Source organism: Littorina saxatilis, linkage group LG8, assembly GCF_037325665.1.
Source record: "Littorina saxatilis isolate snail1 linkage group LG8, US_GU_Lsax_2.0, whole genome shotgun sequence".
Lineage (NCBI taxonomy): Eukaryota > Metazoa > Mollusca > Gastropoda > Littorinimorpha > Littorinidae > Littorina > Littorina saxatilis.
Window position 1 is genome coordinate 74,303,268 of NC_090252.1, and position 26,052 is coordinate 74,329,319.

The 26,052-nt window shown below is 41.3% G+C and overlaps 2 protein-coding genes across 6 annotated transcripts in view; both read right to left on the reverse strand.

Moving 5' to 3' along the window:
• The window catches only part of LOC138974336 (mitochondrial import receptor subunit TOM70-like), a 554,410-nt gene that overhangs the window by 457,854 nt on the left and 70,504 nt on the right, over positions 1–26,052 (reverse strand). The gene's annotated exons all lie outside the window — the stretch shown is intronic.
• The window catches only part of LOC138974439 (SCAN domain-containing protein 3-like), a 13,577-nt gene continuing 8,600 nt past the window's right edge, over positions 21,076–26,052 (reverse strand). Inside the window, exons 2-4 of the mRNA XM_070347154.1 lie at positions 22,791–22,943; positions 22,299–22,457; positions 21,076–21,684 (exon numbers count right to left, since the gene is read on the reverse strand). Of these exons, the coding sequence (XP_070203255.1) occupies positions 21,392–21,684; positions 22,299–22,457; positions 22,791–22,943 (605 nt within the window). The 3' untranslated portion in view covers positions 21,076–21,391. The remainder of the gene's footprint in view (positions 21,685–22,298; positions 22,458–22,790; positions 22,944–26,052) is intronic.

The window sequence follows — 26,052 nt, forward strand, 5'->3', positions numbered from 1 at the left end:
CAGACAGACAGACAGACAGATACACACACATACACACTCATAAACACAGACACAGACAGACGCACACACACCACACACACACACACACACACACACACACACACACACACACACATACATAAACACATACATACACACACACACACACACACACACCTGCTGCGAGGACTCTCTCCTCTGTGCACTAAACGTTCACACCTAAAATGCCCTGAGCATCCTGTTATTATTCACTCGAACAATATGTCCGTATTTCGTGCGGATTAAAATAACACATAATACATGTACAAGGTACAGTACCCTATAAACAGTTTAAGACCAAAAGAAGGGGGATTGGCGTTTGCCCGATACTGGGTCTTCCAACATCAAAACCCAGTCAAGCGCAGCAAACTTTACTGACACGTCACTCACAGCGATAATGAGCGTGCCAGTTCAGTCTGCTGCTGCTGGGTAATTGTTGTTTCGCGTTCACATTTCCATACCACCCAAGCGCGTTGTTGCTTTTGTACCAAAATTGATCCCCAATTGTAATATCTATTTGTGTTTAATAAAAATTTTCTGAAAAGTTTCAGTACGTCCAAAACACTCATCAAAACACCATGATATTTTGCACACTCTTTTGCAATTGTACTCGCAATATTCATGTTAAATTTAAAAGCAATTCAATGAGCCATTACAAAACAGCAGGTGTTTTTTTTACCCACATAGCCAACACAAAATGACACAAAAACAAGCCTTTTACGGCTTCTGACGAGGCTGACACCAGTCTTCTTCAAAATGGCAAAACAACACTGCTAGACACAACAGCTGAATCAAATTAATTTGTATAGATAGAAAATGAGTTGTTCTTTATTTTGAGATCAAAAACGGGGTCACTCTTGCTTATATTGATGTTTTGTGTATTTTAGTGTCTGCAAGTTTGCTTTTGGGGGTGACATAGGTCTCCGGTACACTGCATAAACACTACATCATAAAAAAATGAAACTCTTTATTTCATACGGTAGGACAATGAATGACCTTTCTGGCAATATACTTGGTTTTAATATACCTTGCTGCATCGCAAAGATCTACAGCTAAATGTATGTGTGCAGTTTTTTATGACGAGTAGTGTAGTTCTCCTCACCTGCAGTCTCTTGTTCTTATGTGGAGAAAAGCGACTACAGGAATATTTTTGTCTTTTCTCCATAAGCAATGTTCTTCTTAAAGTTTATAGAGTGAAGAAGAAGAGAAAGTGTAGAGAGCAGAATATATTATCTAGGTTAGTATCGAAACGGTGTGGAATTAAGATTCACACTCTAAAATCATATTTGTTCTTTCCCCTAGTAAATTGTTCGGAGATAGGTATGATATAGTACCTTTCTATTGTTCTCTTGCGGTAGAATTAATTGGTTAATTGGTTTTGACACAATGGCGCCGGCTTGACTGACGGGATATGAACCCTAGGTCACTAACTCGCTACGGCTTAGTTTTGAGCACGTGGACCGCCCGCAAAAGCATTGTTTTTCGACATCCAACTCTCACCTTCCCCCCCCCCCCCCAACCCTCCTTTCCAGCTTGATCTGATTCTTTATTTCCATGTTGAATAATATTTGGTACACACAGACGAACACACACACACACACTCTCTCTCTCTCTCTTTCTCTCTCTCTCTCTCTCTCTCTCTCTCTCTCTCTCTCTCTCTCTCTCTCTCTCTCTCTCTCTCTCTCTCTCTTTTCTTTTATGTAGCTTTTATATTATTCTTTCTTTTACCCATGTATTCAATATAAACATGTAGTCTGTATTCATTTGTTTAGTAGAATGTAGATTTTATGTTTATCATCTACACATGCGAAGCCTGTTCAATATACACTGTGTTTGATTGTGGTTAACTTGTAACTGCATACGGTTTTTGGTGTGACATGACTATTTTGCGAGGTAATAGTCAGAGGTTTTGCACTTTGTTCACAGTGTTGATAACCAATGAGTGTTTGGTATCAAATGATGCGTCGTGGAATTTCCATTTTATTGATGTATATCTTTATAGCGTTTTTGATGTAGTTTTCTTAATACAGGAGTTTTTGTGTATGTTTGAGGGGTTTTAACTGTAGCTTCTATGGAGGCTGATAGCAGCCTCGAAACTCTCCCCCCTCCCTCCCCGTTTTGTTATGTGATCCCAGTGCGACGTTTTCATTGGTTCCTTAGCTGTGACGTCAGGGACAGTCATGGAAGGTATATAAGCTGTTGGTTTTCAAGGTTCGGGGGAGTCTTGGCAACCAACCTGGCTTAAGTGTCTAAATGGTATACCGGACTCCCCACCACCACTTAGGGTTACAGCATTGCTTCTTTGGGAATGGTTGTGGATGAGTTCCAACCTGAGTACTGAGAAGTATTTGTTGTTATCTCTAAATTGTCCTCCGGAGTTTTGGCAACCAACCTGGCTTAAGTGTCTAAATGGTATACCGGACTCCGCCCTGTGGACTGAACTGACAGGGTTAAAAACAAACGTTCCGCAGTCCCAGGTTACCACACGGCGAGTAAAGTGGCGTCGCTTTACTCTTTTACTTTATTTTTACTCAGGCCCCGAACCCCTGCCCAAATTTTCGGCCATTTTAGGACATAGGATATTGCTTTCAGTAGCGTATTTTGCTAAGGGTACCTACGGGTCATGCCCAAATTTTCAGCCATTTTTGGACTTAGAATATTTTTGTAAGGAGTAGGACAATTACAGGAATAGAGTGAACCAATGTACAGATATATTTTCTGAAAAGAACCTACGCCTTGTATTGAGTTGTTTTTATGATTTGTTTTGATTCAATACAATTTTGAACTTCACCTGCCTCTTCTTGAATTTCTATTCTGTGTGTCTGTTTGTCCTGTCGTGTGATTGCCATCCTGACAAATGACCTTCAAACACGTATAACATCTAAGACACAGACACAGACAGTTAGAGTTAATGTGAAGCTAAGACCGCTCGGCTTTACACTTATAAGGAAGATTGGTGTTAGATTGGTGTCTAATTAATGTTGTCAAATATGTCAATTTTGCATGCTGATTTCGATGATTTTACTATATAGGATCAACAACCATTAAGTACTCGGTAATTATGCAACCCTTTGATTCACACCACTCTAAACCTTTGGAATGGAATGGACAAATAGGAATAAAATGCTTAAAGAAAATAACATTTTTAAAAATGTTTGAGAAGTTTGAAAAATGATTTTGCCTGCTAAGAGATTCGAACCCGTGACCGGCTACTGATTTAGCTTTACCTACTCACTATCTTCATGGGTAAAAATAGAACTTTTACGAGTTTTACACATGAGTTCTCCAGTATAGGGATCAGCATCGATTCGTCGGTTTCCGAGTCGCTCTGTTGGTAGGTGTGTACCGTACGTTCTGTCGATCTCACTGTTCGAGCTAAGTTAAGTTGATGACTGCCCTTTTACCCCCGTTCACGAAGTATCAGGCTGGAAAGCAAAGCCAAGTTGCATTCACTTCAAGTGTGACTGACATTAATTTGGCACTCCAGCTCCGAAATGCATTAACAAATCGCCGAAGGGCGCTGACGTCATTTCACAAAATTATGTCCCTACCCAGAATTCCATTAGGTTTTGGCGATTTTGAAGATTAGGTAAAATATCTCAGCTGCACTGACTCGGAAGTGAGTAAGTCTAAAGCTATTTGCGCTGTTTTGACGTGGATAACATGCAAAGACGCCATTGATGTAAACAAAAACATTCTCCTTGAAGAACCTTGCCGCGTGCAGGAGAGCTACGGTACATTCGGAAGTTCTCATAGATTAAATTGACAAGAACTTTCAAACTCCTATTCAAAAGAGAAAACAGCATGTTTTTTTGTTGGCTCTTTGCATAAAAGAGAATCCTCATCTGATTCCCACATGGTTGTCTGTGAAAAACGAAAAGAGAAATTTGGAAGTATCAGCAGCAACTCTTACTTGTTGAAGACACAAAATAGAAACTCAAAAATAATATTTTATTATTACAATGTTACCGTGAATACTTAAATCTCTTTGACTCCAAATCTTAATCAACTTCTTAATCTTCTGAACTCTTAATATCCATTTCTTTCAAACATTTATTGCTCTATCATTATTTACAAAATAAATACCTAAAATCTTGATCTTATCTGTGCACTAAAAGGGCAACTTTTGATGACCACAATGCTGGTTTTATTAACAATCAGGGTCAGTCCTGAGAACTGTGCAAACTGTTTTATTATGTCTTCAACCTTAAAAACATCACCACTGTTGTACCTGTTTAATTGGATGAAGAAAACGTGTTGCCATAGTTACGTTCTGAATGGTTGAATGACTTTGATTTTGTTAAGCTCTCCTTAATGTATCGATGCAAGCCAGTCTGCAGGTTTTCAATGAAGCAGCCGCCTTAAACATGTTTCCATATATAAGAGGATCCGAGAAAGCCGGTGCAGTCTTCCCCGGACTCATTACTTACATTGCAATCTGTCGAGGGGGATATCGTGATCATTCAACAATTAGAAGTGTGACTAAAACGCTTTTGTTAAATACAAGGTCTGACGCCACTGAAACACATTTGTCTATTTTGATCAGGCATTTTCAAAGTTTCTGCAACACAAGGCACGTTAAGAAGTTTAGTACAAAGTTTTCCTGCAAGCATATTTTCGGATCAATTTCATTGTGTCTGTTTGATGAATCAAGCACACAACACAGAATACTCACAGGCTGAAACGCCACTGATAATGTTGACCGTCAAGAGAACAGGATACAGAGCGTGACAGAAACGTAGCAGGGGCATCTTTACCCTGCAGATGAATATTAGCGTTTAAAATTATCAGCACTTGAGTCAAAAAACTGCAAGCGAGTTTTGCCCCAGAGGTCACAAATGTAAAGATATTCCTTTGAAATTACTAGGATTATTTCCTTGTAAACGTCATTTCCATTTCATCCTCTATAAGAAAATATGTGGGCAAGCTGACATAAACGTAACGCCCTATATAATTATGTGTATACTGACTGCACACACAAAAACCACCTCTCAAGTCGAAGTAGCGTGAATAGTTCATACTACCGTGGCAAACAACACAAACTGATGCTTGCTATCGGAAACTCGGCATAAACTTGTGTCATCGCATGGCTGCACTCAGTATGATTTAAGAAAAGAGAATTTTACCAGCAAACAGACGAATTGCATGCACACGATTCGTGTACTTTGCTATTGCCTGTTGTCAGTTTATGAATGTAAAATCAAAAAACAAAAAAGGTAGTTTGTTGGAACGTTTGTTATTGACAAAACAATACATTCACAAATTTTTTCTTTTTGTTTTTGGATTTAGTTTATAAATGTGTTTTACTTAGTGCATGAATGAGAACATGTGTTTTTGTGTTTTTTAAGTTACAGTTCTGTTTCAGGTGCTTTGAACGTATGCTTGCAATATATTTTAATGATATTAGAAAGAGGCACTGTGTGCGGATGTAACGTTATATTTTTCACTTGATTAGCAGAACTCCATGATACCATTTTCTTTGTTCGCCAACTTCGTTCACGAAAGTTTCCGTCTTGTGTTCTGTAACTTTTACGCATACCACAAATATACACTATAGCTCAGAGCTTAAAATGATGAATATTTTTATCTATACTAAATATAAAAATGGATGTAAGTGTGTGTGTGTGTGTGTGTGTGTGTGTGTGTGTGTGTGTGTGTGTGTGTGTGTGTGTGTGTGTGTGTGTGTGTGTGTGTGTGTATGTGGTCGCCATACACTGAGCCCAAACAGTTCATGATATTTTTTCAGTGGTATAGCCCAGATGTTAAACAGCAGTTTTTTGGTCAGAAATATACGGCACGGTTGGTGGTAAGGCGTCCGCCCCGTGATCGGGAGGTCGTGGGTTCGAACCCCGGCCGGGTCATACCTACGACTTTAAAATTGGCAATCTAGTGGCTGCTCCGCCTGGCGTCTGGCATTATGGGGTTAGTGCTAGGACTGGTTGGTCCGGTGTCAGAATAATGTGACTGGGTGAGACATGAAGCCTGTGCTGCGACTTCTGTCTTGTGTGTGGCGCACGTTATATGTCAAAGCAGCACCGCCCTGATTCGTGGTCGGCTGGGCGTTAAGCAAACAAACAAACAAACAAACAAAAGTCTTTCTTCTGCTCAAATGTGTTTCTGGAATCTGAGCAATATTTGGGTATGACGTCAGAGGTTCGTGACCACACCTACCCGGCTCAAAAATGGCGTTTTTTGACGGCATGATTCACTTTCAACCGTCAAAACGGTAACTTAAACTGAATGATATTTTACATTTTTTACACCAAAAAGTTTATTTGGTGTCCTACCTGACAAGTCATACACATTTCGTTCAAATCCGCCGCGCAGTCAGGCTGATCCAGCGTGTAAAGAAGAGCGACCACATCCTGAAAAACGGCAAAAAATCCAGGGTTTTTGTCGTGTTTTTGCTTTCAATGCTTTTGAGGCCACCCCGGGCGAAGCCGGGCCCGGAATGCTAGTTATTATATAAATCAATACATTTTGATCAATTGTGAAAGAAATTGCAGAAAGTTGCTTCTTCTACACTACTCGTCATAAAAAAGTACACATGCGTTTCTTTCTTTCTTTATTTGGTGTTTAACGTCGTTTTCAACCACGAAGGTTATATCGCGACGAGGGAAAGGGGGGAGATGGGATAGGGGAAAGGGGGAAGATGGGATAGAGCCACTTGTTAAGTGTTTCTTGTTCACAAAAGCACTAATCAAAAAATTGCTCCAGGGGCTTGCAACGTAGTACAATATATGACCTTACTGGGAGAATGCAAGTTTCCAGTACAAAGGACTAAACATTTCTTACATACTGCTTGACTAAAATCTTTACAAACATTGACTATATTCTATACAAGAACCACTTAACAAGGGTAAAAGGAGAAACAGAATCCGTTAGTCGCCTCATACGACATGCGGGGTGCAGAGAAATAAGGATGTGGAAAAGAAGACTTTTGGTAAGTGAAATAAAGGTGATGGATCCAGTCAGGTAGAAATAAGACAACAAGAAAAGAATTGAAAAACTGCAGGGAATAGTAGGGAGAGTTTTCTTGGAAGGAAATATAGGTGAAAGGACTGGTAAGGCAGAAATAAGACAAAAGAAGAGAAGAAACAGAACCGTTAGTCGCCTCTTACGACATGCTGGGTAGCATCGGGTAAATTCTTTCTAGTCCCAACCAATATGGGACTCTCCCTAACCCGCGGGGGGTACACATGCATTTAAGGGAACATCTTTCTGATGAGGCTGGTAAAACGAATTAGATAACTGGAAAACCCGTTTATTCCCCTAACTTATTCAGAAAACAGATTTAGTTTACATGACGTATTGTCAATACAGTGGAACCTACAACACAAACACCCCCCAAATCAAGATCGCAAAAGCAGGGTTCCTGCGTCAAAATTGACAAAAAATCAGAACTGCTAAAACGAAACATGTTTAGCATATCCTTAGACAGATTAATCAAATATTCATCCAAATCAGTCTGTTTTGTTCACATATCTTGTCTAACATGGACGCTATGGCATGCTGAGTGGCACTCAAGGGAAGTGATCTGAGTTTCAGTGCTAAACTATCCACTGTAACGAGGGATACAATTTTGAAGCAATGTTTTTAAACAGTAACATAGGCGTGAGTGAGTGTGTGTGTGTGTGCGTGTGTGTGTGTCTGTGTGTGTGTGCGTGTGTGTGTATGTGTGTGTGTGTGTGTCTGTGTGTGCGTGTGTGTGTGTGTATGTGTGTGTTACACAAGGAAGTGTTAAAAGACGGGGACAAAGTCCTACTTACCTGTCAGTTTCGGCAATGCTGTGGGTGGCTTGTGTTTGTAATGAAACGTCTATTTACGGTATGTGTGTGGCGGTGTGTGAATATCGGACATAACTATGCTGGCCATCATCAAACTTTCCACACAAAAACATTTCCGCAAGAAGCTGACTGTAGTGAATTAAGGTGTGTCAGACGGTGTGTTAGTTGACTTGCTTTTTGAAGATGGAGACTAACACGAAAGAAGGGGCACATATGAACATACTAGCAGTCAGGACCCAGCTTCGCCCGGGTGTTTCTGACCTCCCTTCTCTCAGAAATTGTAACACTATTCGTCATAAAAAGTACACACATACATTTAGCTGTAGATCTTTGTGATCCGGCGAGTTATATTAAAACCAAATAACTTGCCAGAAAGGTAATTTATTCCCCTACCGTATGAAATAAAGAGTTTCATTTTTCATGAACTAGTGTTTCTGCAGTGTACCGGAGACCTAGGACACCCCCTAAATAAAATTCGGAAAAGCAAACTTGCGAACACTAAAATACACAAAAAAACCATTTTCTACACAAACAAATTGATTTGGTGCAGCTGTTGTGCCTAGTAGTGTTGTTTTGCCATTTTATTTTGAAGAATACAAGTGTCAGCCTCGCCAGAAGCAATAAAAGGCCTCAGTTCACATGTGGGTCCTTCCACAAAGCTGTGTACCAAAAGCGTGACATGCTTCGTGAAAATTGAAAGTGTCTGAATAGCTTGTTTTTACGGTTTATGTAAAAGATATAGACATATGTCACGTTGCCATGCCAAAAAAAAGATACGTTTATGCTTTTTGGATACGAGGGGTGGTCAGAAAGTTGTGTAACATCACACCTGTTTAACGTAACATGGGATCCAAACACACAAAACAGATAACAAAAAGCCATAGTATATAGTAACAAGTTTTACTTGCTTCACATTTAGAGCTTATTCCGAACAAAATGCAGTCAGGAAAAACAAATTGAACTAGTTATAGGTAACAAAAACGTATTTTGGTTGTGTCAACCAACAAACAAACATCGTCTGTGTGAAGTGACAAACAAATCCATTCGTGTAAGTCAATAAATAACATCGAGTCAACATGTAGCAACAAGATGTACACTGTTGCGGTTTCTCCTCTTGAGCAGGATGATGGAGCAGCCGACAAATCGCAAATTTTCGCGCCTCGTCGCACTTGACGTCAGCATGTGCTGTGACGATTCGATTGGTCCGTGACTTGGCGTCATCAACCGGCTTGTGAATGACTGTGTTATGAATGGAATTCTTTTGGTTTTGGTGACGTCGTCATTGATGCGACTCGAAATTCGGTTAGATTTAGGTGCGTTGTTTTTAACACAAGGCAGATCAAGACACTAAACGATTTTGATTATTAATGATTTGCTGTGTCTTCGAGATACGTCGGACACACAGTGTTCCTTTCTTAAACACGTTGGTATTGTATTGTGTTTTATCTGAATAATGGAATAACTCAGAAACAGAACAATACACAGACTATCCACCCAATAGACACAATTATTTTTACCTCAAAAACTTTATTTTTCTGCTAATTCGCGTCATTTTTGCGACCATTATTTTGTGATCATGCTTCGAAAAAGTCAATGTAATGTATGGGTTTTCACAGCGTATATGCCCCAAACAATGAACTGCTAATTTCAAAGCTACATGGCAAAGATTATAAACAACATGGGCAACTGTTTAGAGCTAGTTGACCAATTGCGCCTTCTTGTTATATTTGATCGATAATTCAATCCGTTCTTAGTGGTCCTGTCAGAGACATTATTCATCCTATACCATAAATCTAAGTGTGATTGGCAAGAACAATCGCACAATTTCTGACAAAGAATGCTCTTTAAGGAGTGGGGAGGGTAAATGCTGTAAGCTAGTGAAATTAATTTGATATCCAATGCTAAATTTGGCTGCTTGGTTCGCCCAGTCAAGTCTTTCTGGATATATACTGTTCAAAAAAAGAAACGCATAGCTTGTAATATTTGGTTAATTTAGTTATATGGCTACAAGGATATCCACCAAACTGCAGAAAATGTTTATCTGGTCGTCGACCTTTCGTCCATTGCCACAAGTGAGCTCTGCACGTGACGCATGCGTCATCAGTGGCTACAATGTCAAAATTGCTCATTTGGCATGACCACTCGTCATGCTTCAGTGTAATCTCGTGAAACTCGGGGAATATTGAGCTCTCACCATGTCTTCCAAAACCCATAAAAGCGGATTGTTCGCCACAAAGAAATCAGACGACAATTCAGCGACGAAAGATGGCCCGATTGAACAGAGAAGACCGCCAAATTGCATTGGGTCGTTTACAAGCAGGCCAAAGTCAAAGTGCAATCGCCAGGCACTTCCACGTGTCCCAGAGCACCATCAGTAGACTGTGGGTCAGGTTTCAAGCCACTGGCTCCGTTGCTGACTTGCCACGAGCGGGAAGACCAAGGGCGACAACTGCTGCTCACGACCGCTTCATACGGCTCCGCCACCTCCGGAATCGTTTCCTGTCGGCTTCATCTTCTGTCCAGGCTCTCCCCGGGCCACACCGATTATCGGACCAGACCGTGCGGAACCGCCTGCATGAAGCTGGTTTGAGAGCTCGCAGACCTCACAGAGGAGCTGTCCTCATCCGCCGCCATCGCCAGAACCGAGTGCAGTGGGGCAACCAGCACCTTCGCTGGACCGTCCGGAATCACTGTTGACACGTGTGGTTCAGCGACGAGTCCTACTTCCTGCTCCAGCGACATGAAGGTCGGAGGAGGGTCTACCGGAGAGTAAACGAACGTTACGCGCCCAACTGTGTGGATGAGGCACCCGTTCATGGTGGTGGAGGCGTCATGGTGTGGGGGGCGATCAATACCGCTGGAAGGAGCACCCTGGTGCACGTCCAAGGGCGCATAACTGCCCAGCGATACGTGGAGGAAATTCTGCGCCCACACGCCCTTCCTCTTCTGGCTGGCCAGGATGCCATATTCCAGCAGGACAACGCTCGCCCGCACACAGCACGACTCACCACCCAGTTCCTCACCGACCACCATGTCCAGGTGCTTCCCTGGCCATCCATGTCGCCAGACATGAACCCGATAGAACACCTCTGGGATGAATTGGACAGACGTGTGCGCAGGCGAGAAGAAGCGCCGGCAAATCACCGCGATCTATTGCAGGCACTTCAGGAGGAGTGGGACACCATCCCACAGCAAGATATCCGGCATCTGATCCAGTCCATGCCCAGAAGGTGCCGGGCAGTTGTTGCTGCTCAAGGCAGTCACACCCCCTACTGACTTGACAGCCTCGGCACCCAATCGTATTGATTGACTGATTGATTTGAAGATGCAAATGAACTGTGTGTGCATTCAACTGTGTCCATACCAAATTTCAAACAAATAATCTAAATATTGGATTTTCTGTTAATTTTTTCGAAAAATAAAACAAATTTGGCAAGTAGCAACTATGCGTTTCTTTTTTTGAACAGTATATAAGCTAAGTATCACCAGGCAGTTTGAAGGAACTGCTCTTTTTTGTATCCCCACTAACAAGGAAATCAGCTTCACAAACGCAGAATTTCTTTCTCTCTATTTCGCAACAGCATTTAATCTGATTTTCTTCAATTTATCGTTTTTCGAAAGAAAATATAGTCGAGTTTGTTCCAATTTTGATGAAAATTCAACGTTTTTTTTACCTAAACTCTTACAACTTAAACAGGACTAGACTACAAAGAATAGCCTAAGACTTGACAAAGACACACCGAGCACGTCTATAACAAAATAAAAAATTGAAATGTCGAACTTTAAAAAAAATATTAACTTTAAGAGCGAAGAGTCGCAAAAGGTTGCCTACGTAACATTCGTCCCTCGTTGGAAACGACTCATAAAACGCTCCACGTCTGCTGCGTTCCAAAAATGAATGGATTTTTTTTTATGGAAAAACCTTTCAGCGATGTTGAAGAACATTACATGCGAAAGAAACACCAAGTTTGATGCGTTGATAAGTGACAAATATCATTTTTAACGATCCCGCTTAACCAGAACAAATAGAAACGAAGCTTAGTGGGGACACGCGAAAGGCAAAATCACATTCAAATCGGATCAAATTGACACGGCGCACATTTTAACACGTTCACTACACATCAGTTGTGCCTGATAATACACACAGTCGCATATTCGTGCGTGGAGAAGTTATAGACATGTTCACGTAGTTCGCGGTTGGTTTTGGAAACCAAATGTTACGTAGGCAACCGTTATTTCTTAACGATCCAAATGCACACTGTAAACATATGTAGAGGAAAACAGCTAAGTGCATATGTAACACTAGCACAAAAGACAACGAAGATGTATATCGGGGGGTTCATGGTCGCATTTTATTGGCAGCCACACGAATACTTACAAACAAGATGTAAGCAATGTCACACAAAACCCGCCATTTTGACGTCATGTTTTGTGTTTGCTTTCATATAAAACACTAACCAACATAGCGATCTTCTTGATTTTATTATCGTTATCTCTTTGGTCAATTTTCAGTCTGTTGATATCCTTATATCATTCGAGAAGCAAGAAAAACATTCCGAAATCTTACTCTAAAGTCATAACCCTCTTGTGGTACACAGCTTTGACTGACTTTGATCTGGTAGCCGGTAGCTCTACTCCGCCCATCCCCGGCCACAACAGATGGGTGGGAGTCGCCAGTCGCATTGGGTGGGCCCCTTCGAGGCTGAGGGCCCGGCACCGTCTTCACCTGGCTGCGACCCATGAAGACGACACCATCACGTTGATTCGTTGATGACACAACCATTTGTCGAGAGTAGCGTAGGCACCCGGTCTGCTCCCCGCCTAAAAAAGGCCAGTGCCGTTCCGTCTTCGAGGGACTGCGTGGGTTTCATTTCGGAGTTTTCCTTCTCCCAGACGAGTTTCCTTCCATGGATGATGAGCCTCCTCTACCCTCGTTTTGAATTCAGAGTGGTCTTCTCTTAGGATAGCTGCCTGCCACGGTTGACGAGCCTATCCTGCCCGGCTATTTGACCCATAGCTGGAGGTTGGTTCGTGGGCACCAGGGCGTTTCCACACACCGGTGGGCCCGCATGCCGCACGTCTAGGGGCCAACCTCCTCCGAGTCCTTGTAGTCTAGCCTGGGGCCTTGCGGTACCCAGTTTACGCCTGTCGCCGCGATGGAGGCATTACATAGGGCTTGTTGTGGAGAGGTTCTGCTCACTTTTCGCGTTGTCCTAAAAAGGACAGACGGTCCTAGCCAGCGGTGAGGGCTGAAAGCGAGAAGTGACAAGCACAAGACACTTCGCCAACACACTAGACACGTCACACAACCGTTTGGCAGGCAGTTCACATCATTTTGTGTGGGCTTTGCGCCCCCCCCCCCCCCTGGACAACTGCCCCCCCCCACCCCCAACGTTAAGGCAAAAAAAAAATGGATATTTATATAGCGCTCCTCCACAGCTCGAAGCGCTTTGCAAGTTCAATTTACAAGGTCAGTCAAAAACACAACACGATATATACAACTAATACAATTTATCTCAGATCAAAAAAGAAAATACTCATCAAAGAGCACATAATTATACATGCTTGCATAAAATACAAAGAATCACATTATTTCGCAGCCGCAGAACAGTCAAAACACTCAAACAAACACATACAACAAGCACACACACACACACACACACACACACACACACACACACACACACAAACACACACACACACAGACACACACACACACATATACACACCACACACCACAAACACATACACACACCACATACCCACACACACACAGACACACACACTCACACACACACACACACACACACACACACCAGCACCTGTAGGCTTGTGGGGGAAGTACGCGAAAACTCCCGAAGTTTTGAGTGACATCGGAAGAACTTGCCTCTCTTTCGAATGCATGGACCGACAACGTCCAACGTTTTGAGCGACATCGGAAGTACATCCTCAATTTCGCATGCATGGGACCTAAAAAGAGCTTACTTTGGAAGCAAACGAGGAAGTAAGTGAGGGTAATTGTACTACAGCGAGACCCAGGAGTAAACACGCTACTTCCAAAGTTTCTCAGTGCAAAATTGCAGGGCTTTTCTTCGGTTTTTCATATCAAACCGATCAAACGCAAATAAAAGTCCCAAAGAGAGAAAATAGAAGGAAAAGTCGTATCTCGTGCGTGCATTTCGTGTAAATTTCCCCAAGAACTAAAACCAACCAACCATGAAATAAAAAGCACCCTCCATCCCTCTCTCTCTGTTAACTGTCTCTCTCTTCCGCTTTCTCGCTCTTTCTCTGTCTGTCAATCCCCCCCCCTCTCTCTCCCTCTCTAATTTCATAAAAGAATTTGGGAAAGAAGAAAAGGTTTCAATATCCTCGGTTATACCTTTTTTCAATATTTGTATTTAAAAAATATGCAATAACACTGTCTTACAGTTTGTCAAAAACAAAGCCCTTTTTTTCAAAACAGAAATCCGAAAGAAACAACTGAAAATCATGCAGAGACTTTCTTCCAAAAAGTACACATCTCTGGCAAAGTGAAAGGAACAACAAAATAACAAAATATTCCTCCAGAGAGAGCGAGAGAGAGAGAGAGAGAGAGAGAGAGAGAGAGAGAGAGAGAGAGAGAGAGAGAGAGAGAGAGAGAGAGAGAGAGAGAGAGAGAGAGATCAAATCAAATCAAATCAAATCAAATCAAATTTTATTTTTCGAGGGTTGTGGCATAAGCAATACAACGAGCTTTTTTTCAACCAGCCCTCGCCCAGAGAGGGGACTAATCTAATCACATATTTACACGGATATTCACGTAGAATAAAAAATAGGAAAAAAAACACGTAGAGAGAGAGAGGAGGGGGGCGAGAGAGAGAAAAAGAAAAAGAGAGAGAAAGAGAGAGAGGGAGAGAGAGAGAGAGAGAGAGAGAGAGAGAGAGAGAGAGAGAGAGAGAGAGAGAGAGAGAGAGAGAGAGAGACAGACAGACAGACAGACAGACAGACAGGGGACAAGTTTCTCACAGGTCATCATGCCTTCTTTCTTTGCGATTGAAGATACATTTTGATTGCTAATTGTCATCTTACACTTTTGAAGAAAGTTTTAAAGGGATTGGAATTCAAAACAAAGGGCGTTTGACTCATACATAGCATTGCCTTCTTTGAACTGCACAGACGTTTGTGTGTTCAACAACATCACAGATGAGAAAAGTTCAGTCAACTGGGCAGGGGTGGGAATAGGGGTGGGTTGAAGAGTGGCATATTTGAAAGAAGAGAGGAAGTGCACCAGAGAAAAATATATGCGTTAGTAGTTCCAGGAAGGCATTATGCCACACATTCCAAGCTTTACTTTATTTGGTGTTTAACGTCGTTTTCAACCACGAAGGTTATATCGCGACGAACATTCCAAGCAAACGTGAGCCGAGTGAGATGAATAAAGAAACATGTATCCTTGTGTGAAACTGTTCATAATGCATTGGGACACATTTTGAAAAACTGTAGCAAAACTTATAGAAACGCACAAAATATGGTTGGTATGTGAACATAAAATTTGGACGAGAAAGGTGGACGGAGGATCTGCAAGAGCACAGTAATGAGGAGCCCGTTTAGACCTCAGTAACATTTTAATTTGGTATTCACATTTGACAGACAAAAGTTCGTTACATTGCCCTGGTGTTTGTTTTGGGGTGGAGTTGAAGAAAAGGGCAGTGAAGCTAAGGCCAAACAAAAACATATGTTGGTTTAGGGTAACGTGACCATAAAAGGTAGGTCGTTTTTTGTTATTGTTTTTTTGATTTTGTTGTTGTTAATTTGGTTGATTTTAAAGGAGGTTAGTTCCCTTAGTCTCAATAAGGTTCGCAACATGTGCCAACATTTTTTTAAAACATTATTCTAGAAATGAAAATAACCGTTTTAGTGTCGGCGGGCAAAAAATAGGGTCGGTCGGGTTACCCTAAACCAACATATATTTGTGTTTGGCCTAAACTGATGCAACGTAAATATGGAAACATACAGCTAATCACATATTATAGGTATGACCACCAACCAATCTAGATACAAACGCATGATAACTAGGAAGGCGCTAATTCAGATGAGGAAATATTTCCTGTGATACCCAGTTGCTAGTATCATATAGTAGCTAAAATATGATGCTTGCAAAAGACACAGATTCGAGATCGTTAACACAACACTGCCGTTGTTTTACGGTTACACATCAAAAGCAAAAAGCTGGGAACAAGTAGGTGGCAATGAAAAGTTATACTTTGATGCAGCACATATCACATGATATAGACCTTATCATTACTCTTCTTTTCTCCATCCATCCCATCCGCCCCTGGCTATCTTAACAACATCTTACAACGACTATACTCATCAGGCTAAACGTAAAAAGAGAAACATGTCCGGTGATGTCCTTTCATATTGCTGATATCAAAGTGTTGAATCGACCAAAGTTCAAGTAAAGTAACGGGTAGTAAAGGCGAATCTTAATAAATGTGGCAAAAAGTGTGCTTTGATGGGAAACAGATTTCTGCTCAATTTGAGTACGGTCCACCTTAGGTAACAGGAAGTAAAAGCATTACAGTTAGACTTTGAACGGAGGTTTGAGAGAGAGAGAGAGAGAGAGAGAGAGAGAGAGAAAGAGAGAGAGAGCGAGAGAGGGAGAGAGAGAGAGGGAGAGAGAGAGAGAGAGAGAGAGAGAGAGAGAGAGAGAGAGAGAGAGAGAGAGAGGGAGAGAGAGAGAGAGAGAGAGAGAGAGAGAGAGAGAGAGAGAGAGAGAGAGAGAGAGAGAGAGAGAGAGAGGGAGAGAGAGAGAGAGAGAGGGAGAGAGAGAGAGGGAGAGAGAGAGAGAGAGAGAGAGAGAGAGAGAGAGAGAGAGAGAGAGAGAGAGAGGGAGAGAGAGAGAGAGAGAGAGAGAGAGAGAGAGAGAGAGAGAGAGAGAGAGAGAGGGAGGGAGAGAGAGAGAGAGAGAGAGAGAGAGAGAGAGAGAGAGAGAGAGAGGGAGAGAGAGAGAGAGAGAGAGAGAGAGGGAGAGAGAGAGAGAGAGAGGGAGAGAGAGAGAGAGAGAGAGAGAGAGAGAGAGAGAGAGAGAGAGAGAGAGAGAGAGAGAGAGAGAGAGAGAGAGAGAGAGAGAGAGAGAGAAAGAGAGAGAGAGAGAGAGATAGGGAGAGAGAGAGAGAGAGAGGGAGAGAGAGAGAGGGAGAGAGAGAGAGAGAGAGAGAGAGAGAGAGAGAGAGAGAGAGAGAGAGAGGGAGAGAGAGAGAGAGAGAGAGAGAGAGAGAGAGAGAGAGAGAGAGAGAGAGAGAGAGAGAGAGAGGGAGAGAGAGAGAGAGAGAGAGAGAGAGAGAGAGAGAGAGAGAGAGAGAGAGAGAGATTTGACAGTGATATATATACAAGAGACAAGACAAGACAAAGACAAATTCTTTAGTAACGAGGGTAATTGCATAAGCAAACATGTGCTTTTTTACATCCAGCCCTAGCCCATGGGTGGGTTTAATCTAATGACAATACATTTAAAAATGTTAGAATATGAATCAAAGAAGTAATAAAAAGCAAACAACCCAACAAACAAACGATTAACAGACTAAACAATCAAACACAAACATACATACAAACTAATATAACATAACAGAGAGAGAGAGAGAGAGAGAGAGAGAGAGAGAGAGAGAGAGAGAGAGAGAGAGAGAGAGAGAGAGAGAGAGGAGAGAGGGGGAGGGGGGGGGGGGGGGGGAGGGGGCAGAGAGAGAGACAGAGTGAGTGAGCAAGAGAGAGAGAGAGAGAGGGGGGGCAGAGAGAGAGAGACAGAGTGAGTGAGCGAGTGAGCAAGAAAGAGAGAGAGAGACACACACACACACACGCACACACACACTGAAACAGACACACACACGCACACACTGAAACATACATACATATCCACACACAAACCAGAAGGAGTGAGAGCGAGAGAAAAAATGAGAAAGAGAAAGTCGTCAGTAAGTAGTGGTATTGACACGTAGCGATAATGACACGTAGCGATAAAAGATGTAGTGCTGTCGACACGTAGTGATAATGAACGAATGCTAGTGACTTATAGACACATTATTTGTAGCACTAATCAACGTAGCGATAGCGGCACGTAGCACAAATGACACGTAGGACAAATGACACGTAGCACAAATGACACGTAGCGCTAGCGATACGCACCCGGGAAAATAGCATTCTTCCACTAATCACACACCAAAAGCGAAACCTTGGCCCGTATTCTTGAAAAAGCTGCAACATTGTGTCCTTCAAAGTCAAACTGTCGTTTAACTACCGTCCAGTATTTATTTAAACTGCCCAGTAATTATTTATTTTCCACCGGTATTAATGTGTATCTGGCGGAAGGTCGGCAGCTACCAGAATTGGTTATTTTTAGAGTAGGAGATTCCTCATGCTTGCTCCTCTCTACAAACAATATTTGAACAAGATTTATTCTTGAAAAAGCTGCAACTCATATACTGGCCTGTAAAAGTCAATAAGTCCGCCAACTGCTAAGTGTTATTTATGAAACACCGGTAAGTCCTTACCGGGTTGTCTCCGGGCTGTAAAGTTAAAGGGTCCATCCCCTTCCTCTAAAGTCGCAACCTGTCAGTAACTTCACCAACGCTGTCTATGTCACCTATTTCATACGTTAATTGTTCGTAGATTTATGTCCCTTGTGGACACACAATCGTGTCATTTAAGCACCAATGCATTGTGGTCAATTACGAGATTCTGCTCGCGAAAGATTTTAACCGATGCTCGATCATAACGGCGTGTTACGAAAGCGTGCTAGCGTACAGTGTCGACATTTTGGTGTCTGATTCCGTAGCCGAACGGTTATCGAATTCTCCTGATGCGCGATTGAGTCGAGATCAAATCACCATCAGGCCTTACTTTGTTTTGTTACTCTTTGTCATTTGTTTGTTTTTGTTTATTTTCTTCGTGTGCAAGAGAGTACGTTGTAATATCAAAATTGATTTTAAAAATAAATTTTAGGCGAGAATGAGTTTTTTCTTAAATTTTTGGTTAACATGATATTACCGTAAACTACCTTGTATACGCCCACCCACCCAATGCACAATTTTGCCCAAAAGTGGGAGGTGGGCGTTTACTAGGTACTATATCCTTGGCAGGAGCGGTTCCTTAACTAGAAAAACGATATTTTGGTCATTTGTCATGGAAGTGTTCAAAGGATGCGTTATTGCACAAAACTTCTCCCCTCTCTCTCTCTCTCTCTCTCTCTCTCTCTCTCTCTCTCTCACACACACACACACACACACACACACACACACACACACACACACACACACACTAACACACTAACACACACACACACACCCGTGAATCAACCTCTTCAGACATCACTTTCCGCCAAAGATGAAGCTTTGAAGATGAAGACCATTGTTGGAGCAGTCCGCGGTACAAACCATCAACAACTGTACGACGAGTCAGGCTTTATTTCACTTTTAGAGAGGCGGAAACGTCAAAAATTGATATTATTTCACAAGATTGTACACCGTAAGGTGCCAAACTACTTAATTACTTGCGATATTGCCACCATTATAATCAACTAATAACCCATATCGCCAGCGCAGACCTTTAGATACGAAAGTTCCATCGTTTAACACTGAATTATACAGAAACTCATTTCTCCCATCTACAACACAACTCTGGAATTCTTTACCAGACTACATAAAACTTAGTGAGTCCCTAAGTGAATTCAAGCACTTTTTGTCAAAAAAACGATTTAAGTCCGCCGTGTTATGGTATTCTGGAAATCGCATATCACAAACATTTCACTGTAAGCTCAGGCTATATATATAAGTGATCATAATAACGATCTAGTGAGACGACACGTTGCTACAGATGCATATTGTGACTGCGGATTTCCGCCCGAAACCGTAAAACACTTCCTATTAGATTTCCCGAATTATCGCGAAGCACGTCAAGAAACCCTCCTTAGCCACAAAGTTAAAAAACAAAGGATTACTGTACTCACCAATACAAGAACGAGACAAGACGGTACGAATTTTCGCTTATGGAAGCTTCATCAGGAAAAACAAGAACACAAAAGACAACAAAAAGCAGACGCAACACGGAACGAACAAGGTTTGAAAGAAAATGGAGGGGAAACACGCAAAAAAGGGAAGGAACTCTAGGAACGGAAATGAATGAAAGGGGAGAGAAGTGGTTGGATGATGTCATCTGTCCCCCCCCCCCTTTTATGAATGTGTATCACTTTTAGTCTAGTATGCCTGTGCCCATGACATCATCCAACCACTTGAAAAACAACAATAACAGCAGACTGAATAATCTGTATTTCTTTTCCTTGTCTACTTGTCCACTGGTCGAAACTGGGGGGGGGGGGGGGGGGGGGTGGGGGATGGGGGGTGAGGGGGGGGTGGTCGTTTACTAGGTATTATACCCTGTACACCTGCATGCAACTGAGGTTAAACAAAAAAAATGTCTCCCCGTGTTTTTATTTCATTCAGTTTGTTTGGGTTGTTGCTATTGACTTTGAAACTGACACGCCGGCGAAAACGCCGGTAACGCGTGCGCAGAGAAGAGCAAGCATCGGGAATCTTCAATTCTAAAAATAACCAACACTGGTAGCTGCCGACCTCCCGCTAGACACACATGAATACCGGGGGAAAATAAATAATTACTGGGCAGTAAAAATAAATACTGGGCGGTAGTTAAACGACAGTTTGGCTGCTACAGCATTTTATGTTTTTTATCTTCTCTCTCACCTTTGTTTTTTGAAGCGGGGACCATCCGTCTTCATGGTTATTTATTTTAAATCAAATGTTTACATGTTTAAGTTAACAAACTTTATCAATAAACTAATATCATGTTAACCAAAGTTTAAAAAAAAAACCATTCCTTCCTAAAACAATTTTTGCTATTATAACGTAATCGTTTGCACGTGAAGAAAATAAACAAAAGTAAACAAATGCCAAAGAGTAAAATGAGGCAAATGAGAGAACCGTTCGGCCACGGAATCAGTTGAAATATACTTGACACTGTAATGCATTAAACAAGACGCTAGCACGCTTTCACCACAAGCCGGTATGATCGAGCATCGGTTGAAATCTTTCGCGAGCAGTCTCTCATATCTGTCCGCAATGCATTGGTGCTTAAATGACACCAATGGGTCTCCATCAGGGACATAAATCTACAAACAATATTTGAACAAGATTTATTCAAAATTGACGGTTTTAAAGGAGGGGGATGGGTCCTCTAACTTTACAGCTCGAAGACACCCGGGTAAGTCTTTACCGGAGTTTCATGAATAACACTTAGCGGACTTATCGAGCGGAAGTGGTTTTACAGGCCAGTATAATTATGAGTAGCAGCTTTTTCAAGAATACGGGCCCTTGTTTGTTGTTGTTTTTCTGTGGATTTGAGTTTGTGCTCTTTTTGCTGTCGGTGTCCGTGAAGAAATAATGTTTGCTTTTCAAGTGTTGGTATGGATTCAAGTGGAAGATTGTTATCCCTTGTACTAGTCTGGATACATCATAGGACGGTTTGAATGATTTACATGGACAGAAATGTATTCTACGCCAAAATACAAAGAGTGACCAATGTGAAGTACTTTTGCATAATTATAACTGCATTTTCCCAATATTGTTATGGGGAGGCTCAGCGACTACAGGTTGAATGTTTTTTCTCGTCGTTTTCTTGAACGTGATTCGCTCTTCTGCGTACATCACAGCCTCTGACGAAGAGGACGAGTTGCAGCGTTCCTCTCTGATAGTTGCAGCTTCCGAGTCAGAAGCGACGGGATTCAGGTAGTCGTCAGGCAGGGAGCTGTCAGACGAGGGACAGGCGATGTAATGCAGGCAGTCATCTGACATGCTGCTGTCGGACACAGATGCCAGGGTGCTGTTCGATTTACCTACAACAAAACCCCGCATACTCACGTGTTAACGAGGATTTCAGTAGCCATTATCGCTGAGGATATATGTGTTGACACATTAGTTTCCATAATAACGATGAACGTGAAATCCTGTGGTCCAGAATTGTTTATCGCTCAGCTCTTTCTTTTTAAAATAATGACAGTATTACGTAATTATTAATTGATTTGACAGATTGATTGATTTGTTGTTTTACTCAACTTGAAGTATTTATACACTCAGTAATTAAAAAAGCACATGATTGACTTATGTAAAACAGAAAAATACGGAAATGATCAATCATTCAATGAAAATCAAATTCGATGATAACTAAACAGACAATATAAATAGTACAATAACTAATTACAAGCAAATACATTTATATCATAATTAGAGAAAATTAAGCCAATGAATAAATGTACACAAATCAAATGAAGAATGAATAATCAAAATATAGGATAAATAATTAATTAACATACTGAACATAATAAATGTATACAGAATGAAAGAAAGAGAAAAAAAGCAGGACAGACAGACAGAAAGCAAACATCCTAATTCATTACACCAGATACATTTACATTTACCATCAATAAATCATATGAGCTCAGGTTTATACCAGTATCGGTGTCATCAGGAATCTCAGCATAGTCATGACCCAGTACACTGACAAAGGATTCATTGTCATCCTGTGCTGCGTGGAACATCACAGCGTCACCTGCTGCTCGTCTCACGTTGTGAGGAGCGGGAGGTGGTGGGGGCAGTGTTCGTAGTCTGCCTGGTAGTGGAACATAAAGAAATGAGCCTCTGAAATATGTGTTGTTTCTGGCACCACAGAGACAGGATGATACAAGCAAATCTAAAGGTTTATTTAGATGCCTTTTGCTGGTGATATGCAAGCATAAAGAAGAGAAGAAAGAAAGAAAAAAAGACACATACACCACCACACACACATTGGAGAACGCACGCACGCTCACACACCCACATACACACACACACACACACACACACACACACACACACACACACGCACGCACACACATACACCATATCTTCAAAAATTGTATGAGCATTCACGAAATTATGGCGCAGACTCTTTCACTTTGCCTACCTTTTCTCTTGGCAACACATCCAAACAGGATGCATAGCGCAAGAAACAGTATGCCACTTCCAATGGAACTCAACAGTGTGATCAGGGGTCCAACCTCTAGACTAGCAGTGATTGGTGTAACTGTTGTAGATTTTTGGGTAGACGTGGGTGTATCTGAAACGCAACAAGTCTAAAGAAATGACAGGATAGATAAAAAGACAGGAAGGTATGCAAGCTGGTACCTTTATTATATAATCTCAAAAGTTGCTCATCAGACCATACATTATGTTTTTATTATCTTAAAAATGTGCTGTGTGTCTTCAGCATGCAAGATGCATGAGCTATTCACAATGTTGACCACCAAGAAGGTTACATATCGACATTTTGATAAACTGATGTGTTTGTGTGTTGTTTTCAAAAGTGTTTCTCGTGACATGAATATCACACATATGTAGAGGTTACACGCCGAGTCTCAGTGATTATTAAAAATAATGGTCGAAGTTAGCGGATCATGAAAAATGCGAGCTTTAGCGAGCTTTTTCATGACCGCGAACTGAGACCATTATTTTTTATAATCACTGAGACGAGGTGTGTAACCTCTTTATTCCTCCTTTCTTCAGTTATTCAAAGAAAAGAGGAGCTTTTTTGCGAAAGTTTGATCGAATCCTATTCACTCAACCAGTCAACCTGCGCAGGCGATCGATTAATGCGCGGTTGTATAGTTCCGTGCATATCATTCCATTCTGTTAACACTTCTTGTCAGTTTTCCTATTTTGGACTAAAATCAAGTACACAGATAATCATGCTGTTATTCTGCTGTGGCGGCAAAGGCAGATATTGTGTGTTCTGTATATGTTTTGGTATCGCTTAGGATAATGTTCTTTCGTCAAATGGGACTAGCAGACGAACTTTTGCACCCATGTTCCAACGTTAAAAACTGTATGAAGTTCAGTTTTCTGGGGAAAATAGTGTATGAAACCGCTTTATGGTGTTTAAATTGATGAGATGTGTGCATTTGGTTGCGTGTGATCTGTTTATTAAATGAAATATTGTTGAAAACTGACCGTCGGATTGCAGTCTGTTGTCGAAGAAACTGAGTGAAAAGAAGGGGAACTACTCTTGTCGCTAGACAAAGTATGAGTTACTTGCCTTGCGGGAAATTGCTTGTGATGAACGTTTGAGCACGGCAAATCTAGATTCAGAAAACAACCGAACTCATGGATTTTATATGAAGATTCATGTGTTCAGGCCTGTAGTTGTTAATTTAAATGCGGTATGTTTGTATTGTTTGCTCCAGAGATGTATACTTCGTACGTTAGAGCGTTCGGAACTTTTCAGTCGCAAAAAGTAGTACCGAAACAGAACAACTTCTCAACCCATTGCACTATCGAGGATTCAGGCTGTTGCTGGGTCGTTATTTGTTTGGTTGCTGGGTCATTATCGAAAAATAACTACCCCTACAAGTTTACAGAGGTAAAGAAGCATAGGGGGGAATAAAAAAGTAATAAACACGCCAAAAACGTCTTTTCAGTAAGAATCTGTTGAATTGTTTAATGATCAGTAACAGGGATTTAAATCCCCCACAGGCGGACACTAAATATACATGATTCTAATGTCACGTCGCGAGGAACATTTGTGAGCAAATAAAATGTCTTCTTGAATATCAGTTATTTAATTTTCTGAACTTTTCATACCTCAAACTCTCAAATTAAACTTACATTACGTCGAGTACTTGATTTGGTTCAAGAAGTACACAACAAGAGTTTCGCATTACATACATGCGTGACGTGAAATTAAGTTTGAGGCCACCCGACAGGAGAAACACAATAGTTCAAAGAAAACCTTTCAAATAAAAATAAAAAAACTGAAGGGACATCTTAAGTCCAGAAAAATTCCCTTTCAATAACAGAAAAGGATGTAATGGTATATTGGGGGGGGATTCAGGGGTTGCGATTGGATAGACTCACACAGCCCTATTCCGATCATCAGGCCATATTCCACAGGAAGTTTGCGAATATGCTTTCATATTCGCAATGACAAAGACGCATGAATCAGCAAACTCTCCTTTCACTATGCAACGTCCATTGTATGCAATGTTGACATGAAGTTACGGGTCTGAAACATTTAGTCGTTGACTTTCTTCTGTGACAATCCTTGTTTTCTTATCATTCTCAGATTTACAGCAGTCTTCATCACACTATCCCCAATAGAAGTCAAACTTTCGAACAATACATAGAATACGTAAGCAAGCATGATACGTGACGTCATATGAAACCTGGCGTATTGACGTAATGCCAAACATCCAGTAATCTCGTGTCTTCTCCGTGATACATGTCCATGGGTTTTTCAATGTTTGGTGATTTCCGTGGATACATGCGCAAAGGGATATGCGCACTAAACCGTCGTCTGCAATAGGCAACATGGACCATTCTGGTAGTTGTTGCTGACAAAAACATGTTTTCAACACAGAATATCATGTCAGAATAGCAATATAAACGCTATTGTGTTTTCAGCGTAGCAATAGGGTCCGATATTTAGACTCGAACAGGTATAATGCGACGAGTCAAGTACGAGTTGCATTATACTTGTCTCGTTCAAATATCGGACCCTATTGCTATGCTGAAAACACAATAGCTCATAATGTTGTGTGAAATTTACGTTTCAAATTGTTGTTACATGTACGTCAAATGAAAAAACTGGAAAAAACAAAACTCTATAATCACGTCCAAGATACCCAACTAAAAAGAAGGTAAGTAGTTGACATTATGAGAAACTTAAATGTTTATGTATCCATTGCTTACAAAAGTGTTTCCCGTGACTCGTGACATCAGCATTACCAGTTTCTACAGCTTTAAACAGGAATACATAGCTGAAGGCTGTATTTGTTCCTGTAAATAATCCGATAAATTGTTTGGACAAAAACAGGTGGCCTTAAAATTCTGCTATTCTTCTGTTCAAAAATGAGCAGTTTTTAAATTGAAGAATATTTGTGCACGAGCGCAAAAGCACTCAAACATGCCGTTGTTTGACTGTGTCATTCAGTTTGAGCCGTAAAAAAACCTTGTAGATTGTTTACACATTTTTCATTAGTCTGTACACAATGAATGTGTTTCGTGCATCCAAGCTTGAAAGATGTTTGATCATTTGATGTCATGTTTCTCAGCTTCTGTTTTAATCTGTGCGAGCACCTTATATTGAGTTCACACTGAAACACTCTGGAGAATCAACACATCGGCCTAAAACCAGATAGATCTGAAGCGAGTATCTCTGGCAGAACATGACG